The 15,172-nt window shown below is 55.3% G+C and overlaps 2 protein-coding genes across 2 annotated transcripts; both read right to left on the reverse strand.

Moving 5' to 3' along the window:
- Positions 1–1,488: 1,488 nt before the first annotated feature.
- LDBPK_361700 (clathrin heavy chain, putative) lies at positions 1,489–6,570 on the reverse strand (the record flags this gene model as incomplete). Its single annotated transcript, XM_003865237.1, has 1 exon — positions 1,489–6,570. The coding sequence occupies one exon, from the start codon at positions 6,568–6,570 to the stop codon at positions 1,489–1,491; it is 5,082 nt and encodes a 1,693-aa protein (XP_003865285.1).
- A 6,895-nt stretch (positions 6,571–13,465) lies between these two features.
- Positions 13,466–13,873, reverse strand: LDBPK_361710 (poly-zinc finger protein 2, putative; the record flags this gene model as incomplete). Its single annotated transcript, XM_003865238.1, has 1 exon — positions 13,466–13,873. One exon carries the CDS (start codon positions 13,871–13,873, stop codon positions 13,466–13,468), a length of 408 nt encoding a protein of 135 aa, XP_003865286.1.
- Between the last annotated feature and the right edge of the window lie 1,299 nt (positions 13,874–15,172).

Raw genomic sequence — 15,172 nt, forward strand, 5'->3', positions numbered from 1 at the left:
TCGGGCACCCCCACACCAGTGGGCAGTGTGAGGGCGGGGGCGCGATGCCTTTCGAGCCACCTCCACACTCCGCCCATCACATGAACGGCACGGACGCGTTCGCTGACCGCAGGGCGCGGCGACGCCACGCTCACCAGGACATGGCCGCCCGGCATCAGCGGGGATGCATTGCTGTGGCTCCGCTACGCCGTAGGCGCTTGGCTCGGCCACCACCAGAGGCGGCTCCGCAGTGGCAGGGGATAGGGGCGAGGGGCTGCTTGGCTTTTTCCACACACAATGCGTGGGGGCGCTGGACCCTGCGACACCACGCACTGAGGTGTCGCCCCCTGTCCTCAGGGACTCCTCACAGAAAAAGAGAATATCGAAAGCGAAACCCGCGAGGACCCTCTCACAAATGCAGTACAGGAAAAACAAACGGGAAGAGGCGGAAATAAAAAAAGAGCGGAGGATCAACGCTGCCAACAGAAGAGTGTAGCCGACAACCATGCACAGAAACGCATGCACACCCCTCCCCTTTTCAACCGCTGCCTGCCGCTGCTGCCCCTTCACCTCTATTCCCCACTCAGGGACACAGAGGCATACCAATCACATGGCCGAGAAGCAGTGTCAATAATATGAGAATCGAGAGAACGACACCCAGTCAATACACGAGCAAACAAGCCCGCGCCGACCATTATGCCTACCACTACGGTCCACAAACTACGAGTAGGATAGGAAGAGGGGAGAAAACAGTGAAGAGAGAGAGCCAGAGAGCGCCGGTGGGGTAGCTATCGTGTTGAGAAAGAAGAGGTGGATGGGAATAGAACCGCGTACGGCCGAGTGTCAACGAGCCCCTAACCCCCACTCCAACGCAGGGATAGAGAGAGCAACAACAGCCATGAGGGGAGGGAAGGAAGAACAGATAACGGCAGCGCAGAGAACGAGACGACGAAAGCAAGTCACAAGTAACGCTAAAGGCGGAGAAAGCCAACTACAGCCAAGAAGAGACAGAGGAAAGAAAAACAAGAAATACCTCTACATACATCGATAGATAGATGCACAGATGGATCTATCTATAGATGTATGTAGATGACACAAAAACACCCATACAAAGTCGACCAACAACGCAAAAACAACAACGAATCGAATGAGCCCAACAGCGATAAATAGAAAAAAAAATGGAGTGAACATGAGAGAGAGAGAGACTAACGGTAAAAAAAAACGCAGCGGAGAGACATCATAAGAAAAAAAGAAGAAACGCACAAGGGCGGCGACGCGTACGCTGATGCAGACGTGAACGAGAAGGTTATCGTAAACGGGAGAAGAGCGGGAGGTGGGCATGTAGGAGAAAAGCGGGGATACGGGTCTGGGAACGCACTTACAGAATCCGTGGTCAGCAAGAGGGAAAAAAAACGCCAACGACACTCTGTCGACGCATCCTCAGCGATGCGTGCATGTCTATCCAAGGTCAGCGCACACACAGATGCATGCACATCCACACAGAGACTTCTAGAAAGGCCGGCCAGATCCGAACTGAGGCGGCATGCCAAAGCCCAACTGCGGCGGTGCACCGACCGGCATCCCGTTCATCGGCATGCCGCCACCCTGCTCGATCATTAGCGGCACAGAGCCGGGCCCCTGCACTGGACCGGCGCGACGAGCCGCGTCCTTCGCCGCAGTCTGCGCGTCCATCATCGACTTCTCCATTTTTTCGATCTTGTTCGAGTAGTCCTGGAGCACCTGAATCATGTACGGCATCGCCATCTCCGTTCGCTGATTCAGCCACGCCTTCTGCAACACCGTCGCCGGCTTCAGCAGGTCGTAGCATGTGTAGAGGCACGCGGCAAAACACTCGGGATAGTCCTTCACGAAGTAGTCCAGCAGGCTGCTCACCAGCTCGCTGTCGCCGCTCTCGGCTGCCGTGTCGATGGCCTCCTCGAACAGCTCGTTCTCCTTGGCCACCGCGACGGCGTGCGAATAGCGCTTGTTCTTGCGGTGCAGCAGCAGAGCGATCTTGCGGAACTCAAAGAGCTCCATCTTCTCTAGCCGCGACGACAGCTCCTCCGAGTCGAAGTTGTTGTACGTCTCGACGGAGTGGCGCAGCGCCTTGAAGTCTTCCTCCTCGATGTAGAGGTTGTTGAGGGCCTCGTTCACCTTCTTGGCGTTGCGCTCCTGCGCGGCCTCGAGGTAGGTGCGAATCACGTGAATAGGTGCCACCTTCTTCGTCTCCGTCATCACCCGCTCCGGATCCACGCGCTTGAAGATGGAGGACAGGAAGTCGTTCAGCTGCTCCGGGTGCGTCTTGAGGTAGAAGCCAATCGCGGTGTACAGGAGATCGCTGGCGCCGAGGTGGCTCACCGCGTCCTTGAAGATCTCGTGGTCGAAGGCGTCTGCGTGGTGCTGCATCATCGAGTTGGTCGCAGCCAGCCAATCCTCGTTGTTGATGTGCAGCACACGCAGCACGACCCAGTGGTGATACTGCTCGCAGACGGTAATCATCTTGTGCGTGTTGATCTTCTTCGCGTACATGTTCACGTGCTCCATGAGCTTCTCGGGCCGATACTTGGCCAGCAAGACGCCCATCTCGGTGAAGATGGACATGTGCGCACCCTGATGGCTAGAGGCGTTCCTGAGCACCGAGAATAGCTCCTCCCAGAGGCCGCGGCTTTCGTAGCGGTTGCACATGCCACTCACCTCCTCCGCCTTGAGCACCACTGGGACGGCGCAGACCCCAGCCAGCTTCAGATCCCCAGCCTCGATGCATGCCAGGTTGACCTCCTTGTACGTGTGGATCGACTTGGCCTTCTTAGCCGCCTCTACGGCGGCGGACAGGTTGCTCAGCATCACCTCCGTCGACGCCACGCGAGCGTAGTTGTTCGCCACGGTGTACAGCACGCGCGCCGACTCGTACAGCTTGTCCTGGAAGCACTTGTCGGCAATGGCGCCGATCTTGACGTTGTGCGTCTCCTTTAGGAACTCCTCCAGCTCCTCGAGGCGGCCCGTCTTGGCGTACGTGATGACGAGCGCCGTGTCAATCTTGTTGTCTTTTGCGCGCGAGCACTGGCGGGCCATCGTAAGGTACTTGATTAGGTCGCCGAACTGGTTCGTGCGCTCCGCCGCAGACGTCACCTCGACAACGAGGTCGGGGTTCTTCGCCCTAATAAGGCACTCGATACCCTCGTGCACCTCGTCCTGCTTTACCAGGTACTCACCTAGCACAGACCACACGACGGCAGCGTCCGTCTTTTGGGCAAAGGCGCGGCCGCGCGAAACGTCGTTCATGTCCTGCAGGAGCACCGTGATGGCCTCCTTCTGCATGTTGTGGCGCGTGTATACAACAAACGCGATCTCATGCATGCCGGCGCCCGAGGCGACGTGCGCAATGTCCTTGGCGTCGTAGTCCTCCAGCGTTGTCACGTACTCCATCACCTTATCCTTGCGGGCACGCACCGCAGACATGATCAGAAGATTCTCGAGGAAGCGGTTCCTGCGGAAGCGGCCGTGCACCACAATCTGGCCCAGCAGCGAGGTGAGCTCCTCCGTCAGATTGGCGTTCATGAAGGCGCGCACCGTCGTGCTCACCTCCTCGCTCGACTCACTCTCTGGCAGCGCGATCTGCTGCACCGACTCAATAAGCTGCTGCCGCTCCGCCGAGTTCTGCCCCAGCACGCTCGCCCATAGATCAAGGTTCTGCTCTTTCACCAGGTAGCGGGCCAGCTGCTTGTGCATGCCGTTGCGGTGGCAGAGGTCGATCATCATCTCGCTGCAGTGGCCGCGGCAATACGCGATGTACGCGAGGTTGGGGTCGCGCGTTTCGCAGTACTTGCCCACCACCTCCGAATCGTAATACTCGTTTTCCGACAGGAACTGCTCGGGGCTCTGGCCAATGTCGACGTAGATCTTGGCCAGCGCGTTGTACAGCGCCTTGTCCGTCTTCTTCTCGCTGCGGCGGTCCTCGAGCCATTGCTTGATGAGGTGCAGCCGGCCCACCTCCTCCACACAGTCAACAAGTTCTTCAATGGGGCACATCGTCCCAACCGCCGTGAGCATGTTCTTGATGAACTCCTCGCTCACGTTGCACTCGATCAGGGCCTGCACCACCTGCGGCGTCTTACCGGGGCTTCGCCGCGTCAGGTACTGCTCTATGCAGCTCTCGTTGCCCGTTTCCACCAGGTAGTGCACCATCTCGTTCACCATGTTGTGCTGATCGCACACGTTGATGAAGGGCCACATGTCCGTCAGTTTCTTGCTCTTAAGGTAGTTCTTCGTCCGCTCGGCGTCGTAGCACGGGCTCTCGCGGGTCATGCGCTCCAGCTCCTGCATTTGGCCCATCTCAGCAGCGGCCTCGATGTAGCGGAAGTGCACCTCGGCATCACGCGTGTACGGCACCACGGCCCCGAGATAGTAGTAGAGGACGTCGTACAGGCTGTGCTCGAGGAATAGGTCGATGAGGTCGGCGGCGCCGAGGGCGTCACTGTACTTGGTGGCCACCTGCACAATAACCTTGAAGTTGTGGCGCGAGTTGGTGCAGAGATCCTCGAGGCACTTGAGGCTGTCCTGCTTGTTGAGCTTGCCGAAAAAGTCCACGAGCCACTCGGGGTTGAAGTTCTGCAGCTGCTGCAGGCAGCGGCGGATGCTGGCGAGGTTGTTGAGGTCGGAGTCCTGCTTCTGAGCCATTATGTAGCAGTCAATCGCGTGCTGGTGCAGACCAGCGCGCTCGCAAAGCGGCGCCAGCTTCATGCCGTCGTAGCACTGGCAGATCTTGCGGACGAAGATCTTATCGGCGACGGATGGATGTGAGTACTTGAGGTTCATCTCGAGCAGCTTCGTTTGCAGCTCCATGGTCGACTCGTCATTGTGGTCGCGGAGGATCTCCAGAAGGAACTCGGTCGCCTGCTGAATCTGCTGGGCCGACACGAACATGTCCACCACCTCATCCGCGGTGAGCACCGGCCTATCGCCCATCTCTCGGTACAGCATCAAGCCAAGGTTGACGGCGTCCTGCGGCGCAACTCGGATAAAGTTGTTCATGATGACACGCCAATCCGGCGAGAAGTTCGCGCGCTTGCAGTACTCCACCGCCTTCTGCGTCTCGTTGCGCTGCAGCAGCAAGTTCAGCACCTTGGTGTGGGCATTGCCCTGGTGGAAGATCTTCAGCGCCATGTTGGAGTCCGCCTGCTGCACCAGGTCGCCGAGCTCCTCGGAGGCCGTCAGCTTTCCCTCTTCAAACTGCTGCTTCACGTAGCCGATGCCGCCCTTGGGCACCACCGCGCGCGCAAGTTCGACAGACTCGCACTCGTTCAGGCTCGTCTCCGCCAGCGCGATCTTGAAGTAGGTCGAGATAGCCGGCGGCTGGCCCGGTTGCTGCGGCATTTGCATGAAACGCATGAGAATCTCGCGGGTGCGCAGCGAGTTCCCTGGGGCACGCAGGCACATGCGGACGGCCTCCTCGACGTTGCCATTGCGCAGGAAGTTGTCCAGCTGCACCTTGAAGAGATCGTCGACGCCGCCCAGGTTTGCCGTGGAGGCGATGCGCAGGGCCAGCTCGGCGTTGTGCATGCGGTTCTTGACAAAGCCGATGATACCGTTGTCGTTGGGGCCGATGCGCATGACGGCGCCCTGGTTGTTGACGCACAACACGCCGCCGACCTTGCTGTCGGCTGCGCCGCAAAACACCACCGAGCTCGAAAACTGCTGCTCTACCAGGATGGTTCCGGTGAAGATGTCCATCAGCGCAAAGCTGCCCCGGCTCGTCGCCACGGTCAACAGCTTGTGGCGGTCCGAGACGTTCATGGCGACCGGGAAGTCGCCGGGCTGAATGTTTACGCTGTAAACCCGCCGCAGCATCGACAAATCTGTCTTGGAGCCGGTCGGCAGCTCCATGATCATGACCTGGCCGCCTTGCTGCGGGCTGTTCCAGGCGAGGCACATCACATTGCACTTGCGAGGCTCGGATGGAGTGGAGGTGGAGATGAAGCAGCACGCATGGCCGTCGAGCACGCGACTGCTGCGGTTCTCGACGCTGTACAGCAGCGCCTTGCCCACCATGATACCCGATGGGTCACGCGCCACACCAGTCACGACGAGCCATTTCTTCTGCTCGTCGCTGCGGTATGAGAGCACCTGCACACTGCTGTCGTAGTCCGCGCTTCGGTCGAAGATGTGCTGCGGCGCGTCGTCGGCGGCGGTGTCGAGGCTCCAGTGGTAGACTGCCTTTGCCGTCACAACGCCGAGGGTGCGGTCGTCGATCCAGCGCCAGTACGCAACATCCTCATGAAAGAGCGTCGCCTTAAGCCGCCGCGAGGCGTCCACGTCGAACACCTGCAGATTGCGGCCGCTGCGTAGTGCCAGGATCTTCGACTTGGGGTTCATGATGCATGACTCCGCATCCTTGACATTGTTTCGAATGCTCTCGCGCTTCTCGAGATCGACAATGACGAGTGACGTCGGCCCGTCGCCCTGAACATCGCGGACGCAGACATACTTCTCGCTCTCTAAGGTGACATTCTTGAAGGAAATGGAGCCCGGGCGGAGGCCACCTGAGACCGAGTTGAGCTGAAAGACCTCCGCAGAAATCGAAGGAGAGTCCATCTTGCCTTTCCTTTTTTTTTCTGTTTGTTTGGCCTGCTGAGCAGCAGCACGCGCCCTGTTCGCTGTATGCGTGAGTGTGGGTGTGAGCCGGGGGAGAGGAGTGGGGGAAGGACACGATGGGAACAGCACACTAGGAGCTCCAAAGCAGGTAACCAGAAGAAATGCAAAGGCAGTACACACACGTGCGCGCGGAGGGGGGGGGGGAAGAACAACGAAAAGGAAAATGACGTTGAAGTCGAAAGAAAATAAGGAAGTCGCCCGTCGTCAGCCCTGAATCGTGTCTGCCTGTTCTCTGTGTGGAGGAGGGAGGAGGTATGTATGATTTTGCCTTTGGGGTAGGGGTGGATGCCGCAGCGTTTGCGGTGCTCGTTCTGCTGCTCCTCTCGCTAAGCTGTGTAGGGGGAGAGAGGCGTGGTGAGCGAGACACAAAGTGTTTCCCTCTTTCTCGCTCCCGTGCACGCACAAGAGGGAAGATAACGAAAAGAGCGCAGGGAAGAGAAGCCAAAGGAGGTCCCGCTGGCGCACAGCCCAAGGCACCCGCACAGCTCAACCAACACGTGGCGATGGCAAAACTAAGCACCAGAGGCAGAAGCAAAGGCAGTGAGAGGTGAAACAAGCAATCAAACAACAACAAAATGAAATGGCCTATGATCAACGTACACGTACGAGCTACACACTGCACGAGGTGGATGGTGGCCAGGGTGGTTATTCAACGCCGCGCAAGTATCATTTGTCGGCATGCGTGTGCGTGTAGGTGTGTTTAGGTGCGAGGCAAGAACCAAAGAGCACAGGGGAGGAGCAGAGAGGTTTGAGCGAGATGGCGGGCTATCGGCACGTGCACATGCACAGACACAGAAGAGCTGGCATCCCTCTCTCCCATCAAGAAGAGGTGGGCCTTCTCCTCTTCTTTTTGTTACTGCTGTGGCGTTCTGTTTTTTGGCCGTTTTGTGTGTTTCCTTCGGCAGCGTCCGTGGAGCAGCAACAACAAAAAACAACACGCAAAATGTCGTCAATGCAGAGTGATGCCCGTGTTTGAGAGCACACACACGGCAAACAAGAAGCACACAGTCCGTGAAAGGTGGAGGCCAGAGGCTGTTGCCAGCACTTCAGGGACAGCCACCCCGTCTACGCATAGGCGCCCCTTTTTCCCTATCGTTTGGTGCTGTTCGCGCACCTAGTCGTGCCGGATGTGGTCGCGCAGCGACAGAGAAGCAAAGAGCAATGGGCCATAGGGCAGAGGGGGTAGACCTCGCGGAGCTCGAGAACGGTACGCAGCGAGAGAGAGAGGCAGAGAGAGGCAGCCTGTGGCATGAAGGAAACAGGAAGAGAGAGCACAAGCAATGTGCGCCACAAACTCGAGCGCAGATGCCGACACCTCCTTCTCCTCCTTAATGCGTACCTCATGCACTGGCTTCTCCCTCTAGCTTCGCATCCGTCGCTGTCCTACCCCTGTGGTGTTGCCTCCTACCCCATTCCAGTGTCTCATTGCGGCCCCTTCTCGTTTTTTTTTGCGGGCAAGAACGCGGATGTTTCGATCTCCGATGCCACTGAATGACAGCGTCATTCCTTGCTATGCTCTTTCTGCCTTGTGTGTGTGTGTTTTCGTATGCATTTGCTTGGTTATGCCATTAAGACCTTCGCGTGCATGCGTCTCCCTGTGCGTACGTTCGCGTGTGCTGGCTCATCTTCCTGTTGGTCCTTCCCACACACCACCGCACACCTCTTCTTGACTGCCCGACTTCTTCGTTCTTTTTTTTTCGTGGTTGTTGACTTCCTCTGCTTCCTCGCCGAGCGAACCTCATCATGCAAGGAGAAAAAGAGAGCAGAGGGGAGGAGGGGGACAGCAGAAACGTCCAGCCTGCATGAAAGATAAGGGAAGAGACAGAGGAGTGGAGAGCAGCGAGAAAGGGGTAGAGAGAGGGGTAAGCATTCACTTACAACAGCAAACGTAAAAAAAAGAGGCGAGGTTACGGGAAACAAAGAAGACCAAACTCCTGCGAGATGTGTGCCTCTCCCTTTCCCCTTCGCGCGACCACTTTTTTTTCCTCCACCCCTCCCCCATCGCAAAAACAAAAAGGGGCACACAAAAACCGACGCGTACACACAACGCACACACACACATATATATATATATATGCAAACACCTAGAGTGAAGCACACGCGAACCCAATAATCAAACATGGAAGAAGACACGAAGAGAAAAAAAAAAGAAACGGTAACAAAGAAATGAGAAGCGAGACATCGAAGTGTTTTAGATGCAAAGGAGTGAAGCGCGAAGAAGTTGAGAGAGAGGGGGGAAGGGAAAGAAACGAGCAGAGAACGGAGGAAAGAAAAACAATGTGCGTAGAGAGAGTCGGCACCGTCACAAACCCGCAAAAAAGGCATACAAAAAAGACGTACCAGATCGACACACAAGAGCCAAAGACATTCAAGCGCACCGTACAAACACACACCAACACTCAGCAGTCGACAAGCAACTTGCACGATGGGGTGAGAGAGGGAGAGAGGAAGGGAGGAAGGGGAGAGATTGTGGAAGCAAACACCTATACACGCAGGCAGCAGCGTCACATGAACATAAGCACGCGAAATGGTGATTTTCGTGTCTAAGGCTTCTCTTTAGGCGTGTCGGTGTCGCAGGTATGAGAATCAAGAGAGGGTGGAAAAAAGGGAGGCGGCACCGCACACACTAACCCCTGACCGTACCCCTGCTTACATTGGGAGGAAAAGGGCCGCTTCTCTCACAGGAAGTGCTGGTGGAGGATGGGAGAGAAACAAAGCAAAACAAAGCCCTCCGAGTGCCTCTACAGAACGGAGTCGCGCGGAGGCTGCAGAAGTGTCAGCACTGCTCGCTTACACTGCTGTACCTCTTCGAGACAGCGACTACAATCACTTATACGCACATCACACAAACCTCCGTTCTCGGCGGTTTTTTTCTGCGTTCTTCGCCCACCTCTGAACTCATTCTTTGGATGTTCTCTCTTTCTGCCGTTATTTTCGCCTCACTTTTTTTTCTCTATTAGGATGCTCCTCGATACTTTTCCCTTTTTTCGGCTCACGACACACACACACATACAACACACACACGCAAATCGACAAACGCATACATAAAGTTGGCATCCTTTGAAACACCCCATAGTCACCTAGGTGTGGGCGCACACGCGCGCAAAACGCGGCCTCTAGCTTCCGCGGGAGCAGAAAGAAAGACGGACACATGTGATGGCGAACATGGGAGAGGAGAGACGAAAAAAAAAAGCACCAAAAAAAAAGAGTGCAGATACAGGAAGGAGAGGAGAAAAGAGATGAGGATCCCCTGAAAAAGGAAGGGAAGGGAGAGTGGGGCATTCTGTTGACGGTCGTACTCTTCGTTTTTCCTTTCGAAAGCGCTTTGGGGGAGAAGGAGGGAGGGGGGGGGGTCTGGGCGGGCACAAGAAAGTGTATTGTTTTTTTTTTCGGTCTTTGCGCGCGCGTTGTCTAAGGCCCTCACGGTCGTGGAAAAAAAAGTCGCCAAAAAGAAGAAGACGACCACGTACACTAAACAGAGAGCACGAAGAGGGGGAGATAGATACAGATATATAGATATATGCCAAAAAAAGCTTGCGAGTTCGATATGGAGACACGCACACACAGAACCAAACGCACGCGTCGAAAGACAAAGAGAACGAAAGGAAGGAGGAAGGGTGAAGCATATCAAGGCGCACGGTGCACCAGAGTACGGGCACGCGCTCGCATGCCCACACAGGCACAGACGCGTGCGCAGAGGCAGAGAGCTCCAACCAACCCTTCTTCTCTGCACCTATCTACTCTCACATCCGCATACAAATACACACAGACGCACAACGACCTGGGCAAGGAAAGCCAACAAGGGCGAAAAAAAAAGCTGATGATGAGTTGCAAGATCAGATGGGAGCGAGAAAGGGAGAAGAGGAGGGAAAAGCGAAAACAGAAGCACCACAACGCATGGATAAAGAGAGCTAATCAACTTTCAAGCATAGAAACAAGGAAAGAAGATGAGAAGAAGCGCATTCGTGGTATACAAACAACACAACGCAGAAAAAAAAAAGAAATACCCCAAGAGAAGAAGCTCAGTTGTGGACACAGAACAAGAGAACAAAAAAGGCGGTGGTAACCTCTCAACGCTCTACTACAGAAAAGGAGAGCAACATCGAGATAAACGCAAAAAAGGACCGGAAAAAATCGTGAGAGAGCGCGCGAAAATAAAAACGAAACAGAAGGCGTGAAGCAAAATTTTAGAGAGCGCCAAAAAAAAATAAAACTGAAAATAAAAACAGAAAGAGGTCGAAAGGGGGGGGGAGGGGCAAAAAAAAATTAAAACGAGAGCAAAAAGAAGAACCTGATGTCAGACCGTTTCTTCTTTTGTGGCTGTCTCTTCTTCCTTCTAACTTGCGGCAAGGATAGAACTTTCCCTCGCTTAGATTCGCCTCTGTTTCAGCGCTTGATGTGCCTGTCGTCGCATTCATGTCGGACAATTCTTGCTTTTTTTTTTCCGTTCTCGTGCGACCATCTACGCACTGACTGTTGTCATGGCCCTGGTGGCACCCGAAGTCTTCGCTACACGCAAGCACACTTCCTCACTAGCGTGAAGCTTCGGTCGGTATGCGGCAATACAAGAAAGCCAGTGGATGGAGAACACACACGTGCGAGTCACCGGACGCTCAGACGCGCAGGCACGCACACAAGACGCGCTGGTGGCAAACAAGTGAAGAGCACAGCAAAGATGAAAAAGGGATCGCATGGGGAAGAAACCAAAAGACAAAAAGAAGAAACGATCACCTGTCAAGAGAACTAATCTCGGACAACCAGAAGAGACATGATGAGCAGCCACGCATGCAACCAAGTGTGCACCAACGCGCCCACGCAAGCATTGCAGTGCATCTACACGCGGGCAACGGTCCTTTCACACACACGCTTAAGCATACACTCAGAGAGAAAGAGGCGAAAGAGAAAAAACGCGCTTCCAAGAAAGCGACAAGAAGAGCACACATACAACGACGAAAATAGTTGAGAGGAGTAGGCGGAGTGCTTCTTTTTCTTTCTCCTGAGCAGCCAGCCCTGACAATCACGACAGCTGGTCATTCCATGAAACATGATCTACCGCCTCCACGGCCTCTTCTCCGTCTCGCCCACTTGTCCCTCTCTTCCGCCCCTTGTCTTTTTTGTCTCTGCTCTTCCCGATCATCGCCATAGGAAAGAAACTCTTCACCTCTGTAGGGTCCGCTTCCTGTGTGCTCGCGAAACCCACATGCGCGCGAGAACACAAAAAAAAAAACGACGGGCTTTCTTCTTTCTGTTTTATTTTTTCTTTCGTTCACACTTCTCTCTCTTTTCCCTTCCTCTTGAAACATACAAGCCGGAGACACAACGCCAATCCCATGAGACAAAGAAAAAGAGGGGAAAAACAACAAAAGGAAGCACACACGCGCGCGCAGCGGCTCATACACTCGCATGTAGGTGTGTAGGTGTGAGCGTGTGTGCGTGTCGGTGTCTGTGTGCCTGCGCACTGCAACGCATACACGCACAAGTAGACAGTCAGAGACCTTGGAAAGTGCGAAGAAAAAGAAAGAAACGCAAACGAGGAGTAAAGGGGATGGGGAGAAGCGGGGCAAGGAAAGCCGGGGAGGCGTTCCGTCCAAAGGCCCGCTTTATACGCTCTCCTCGTCGCTTTTTTATGCTTTCGCAGCTCTTGACAATCACGCGCGTGTGTGTGATCCTTTTTGTTTGCCCTTCGTTATTTTCTGATTCCCTTAAAGCACACATGCATCCCTTTTATTTATCTTTCCTTCTTTTTCGTTTTTGTTTTCGGTTTGCCGACCTCTTTTTTTTTGACCGATAAGTACGGCAAATACACACGGAAACAAACACAAGCATCCCTGCTCCTAATTATTCCCGTCCGCCTCTCTCCCTCTCTCCCTCACAGCCTCCCTCCCTTGTCGTTCTTTTTGCCCTCTTCACATCATGGCCCTGACACACCTGAACACGGGCAAAAGCCGGCATGCCTGTTGTCGAGAGCAGGCATTCGCCCTCCTCTCGCTGCCTTCCGTCGCCCTCTCCGCTATGTGCCCCGCTATCGATCGCGTTTTTCTTGGCTTGCTGTCTTTATTGCATCGAGGCTTGAAGGTCACCACGCCATAGGCGAGGGCGATTGCGAGCGAATCCGGAGGGGGAGAAAGAGAGGCGGGGTGAGATGAGCTGCATCGGCAGACGCGCGCCTGCGTTCACGCTCACCCTGCAGGAAGCATGGCCTCTTTGTCTGTGCCTCAGCAGCTGCACACCGGGGGGGGGGGGCTCGGGAAAGGGAGTAGACACGCCAGAACGGGGAAGGGCACGTGAAGAGAGTAGGAGCGGTAGCAGGGATAGTTGCGGCGACGGCGAGCTGGGAGGAGGCGAGAACGAGATTAGGGTTAGCGGCGCTAGGGAGGCGACTCATCCCGGGAAGGGGGATGGGCCCATGACTCTCGAAACGAGGGCCAAAAAGCCAAAGGAAGTGGCACAAGAACAAAAGGAGTGCGCTCACCCCATCGAACTTGGGCATCTAAAAGAAAAGGCGAAAAATAATAAAACAGAAGATAGAAAAGGAGCGCCAAAAAGAAAAGAAGGTGACGGATGAGTGGATAGGTGTGTCGATGGATGAGCAAAACATCCTCGCGCACACAAATCAGCGCCCCATAACAGAAGGAGACACACACACGCACACACCACAAATAAATACACACAAAAGAAGAAAAAAAAAAACAGAAAAACCAAGCCTGCTCCTTTTTTTTCGTGTCGTTCCCCTCCCTCCTTTTCTTTGTTGTTGTTGTTTTTTTCCCTAGACACTCACTTCTTCCTTTTCATGCTGCGTTCCCATCCATTCTATACGGATATGACCGGAGATTTATTAGGCATCCGGGCAGTCCTTGCGGAGGTGGCCCTTTTTACCGCACTTGCGGCAGGTCTTGTCCGCGGCCGAGCGCTTCGGCGCCGTCGGGCAGGAGCGGCCAATGTGACCGTCCTCGTTGCAAAGGTAGCAGTGCGCGGGGTTGGTGCACTCGCTCGCGATGTGACCTTTCTGCGAGCAGTTGTAGCACATCACCGTCTCCGACTTTGGCGGCGCTTCCGGGCAGTCGCGCGCGCGGTGGCCAGGCTTCTGGCAGTAGAAGCACGGCGCCTCCTCAGCCGTGATCGTGCTCACGCACTCCTTGGCGACGTGGCCAGGCTTGCCACAGCGGAAGCACGGGGCAGAGTCCGCAGCAGACGTGCACTCGCGGCTCTGGTGACCAACACCACCGCAGCGATAGCAGACCATCTTCAAAATTAAAAGGTAGCTCGTAAAAAAGAGAAGAGAGTGAGGCGAAACGCGAGAGTGATTACAGAGAGATGCGAGAAACTGCCAAAGAAAAAAGGGCGGGGGAGAAAGAGAGCTGAAGAAACGGAGAGAAGATATATCCTGTACGTGTGTGTGTGTGTGTGTGTGGCAGAAAATGCAAGAGAAGCGAAAGAGAGAATCCTCGGAGGCGTGAAAGCAAGCAGCAGCAGATGAGATGGCGGGAGAGTAAACAACAGGAAAGGAAACGCAGAACAAAGCAGCGCACCATGAAGAGTTTGTAGAGAGGGACCGAGATTGGGCATGTGCGCGAATCGCGGCTCAAGACACACGCAGATGCGCATGCAGGACCGCATATAGTGGGAAAGACAGGAAATCAGGGATCTCGTGGTATCATCGGCGGTCCACACACATATTCGAGCGCAGCTGTCCATCACGTACAAGGCGCCCTTGTTTGTCCTCGTGCAGATACGCTTCCCGCAAACGCACGCACTTCAACTTCCTCTTCTGTTATCTGTGGCCCCTCCAAAGACGTATCACGGCGTGCAGTTAAGGTGTGTCGCCAGCGTCCTGGGGAAGTGCGGTCAAGGTGGCCCGGTTTCGCCTCACGGATGCTGCGGCACTTGTACCATTGCTCGCGGCTAACGTGCAGCGGCTTCTCGCTTCCATCCCTTCTCGAGGGTCAATGCGTCCTCTCGGCAGGGAATCGGGAGAAACACGGCGTTGCGCGCGGCGCTGTTCGCGCAAAGGGAAGGCAATATTAAAGCAGGGTTGCAACGCGGCTAAAAACGAGCCGCGCGCACAAGTGCGCTTCGGCACCGAGCAGAGTAGCCTCGTCAAACCAGCAGCAGCAGCAGCAAGCAGCAGCAGCGCGGGCAAAAGCGAGCGGGAATGCCGCCGCCAAGCAGCCAGCGCCGTCATCATGCCGCACACGCTCCTCCAACACCAAAAGAGAAGGCAAGATAGAAAGCCAACGTAACGTCCTCAGCCATAACGAGCCTCGAAGAAACGCGTCTCATACGTCGTCCGTGCCCCTGTCGGCAGCACCAAAGGCAGCTGTTGTTTACGTTGCCTCTGCACCACTTCCGCCGCAGTGAACAAAGGAGGCTATGTGTCCCCTTCTCGCCTTTTCTCCATCTCGGAGCAGCACACCACCACCACCACCCAGACGCCTGGGTTTGCAGCATCACGGCCTCTCGCACGGAAGGTCTATACACATCGCGCGCCGGCCTTGCGCTTAGCATGTCACGCGTTCTTCTTTTCATCGCTAAGAATTCGAGG

The sequence above is a fragment of the Leishmania donovani genome, chromosome 36 (genome assembly GCF_000227135.1).
Source record: "Leishmania donovani BPK282A1 complete genome, chromosome 36".
Taxonomy (NCBI): domain Eukaryota; phylum Euglenozoa; class Kinetoplastea; order Trypanosomatida; family Trypanosomatidae; genus Leishmania; species Leishmania donovani.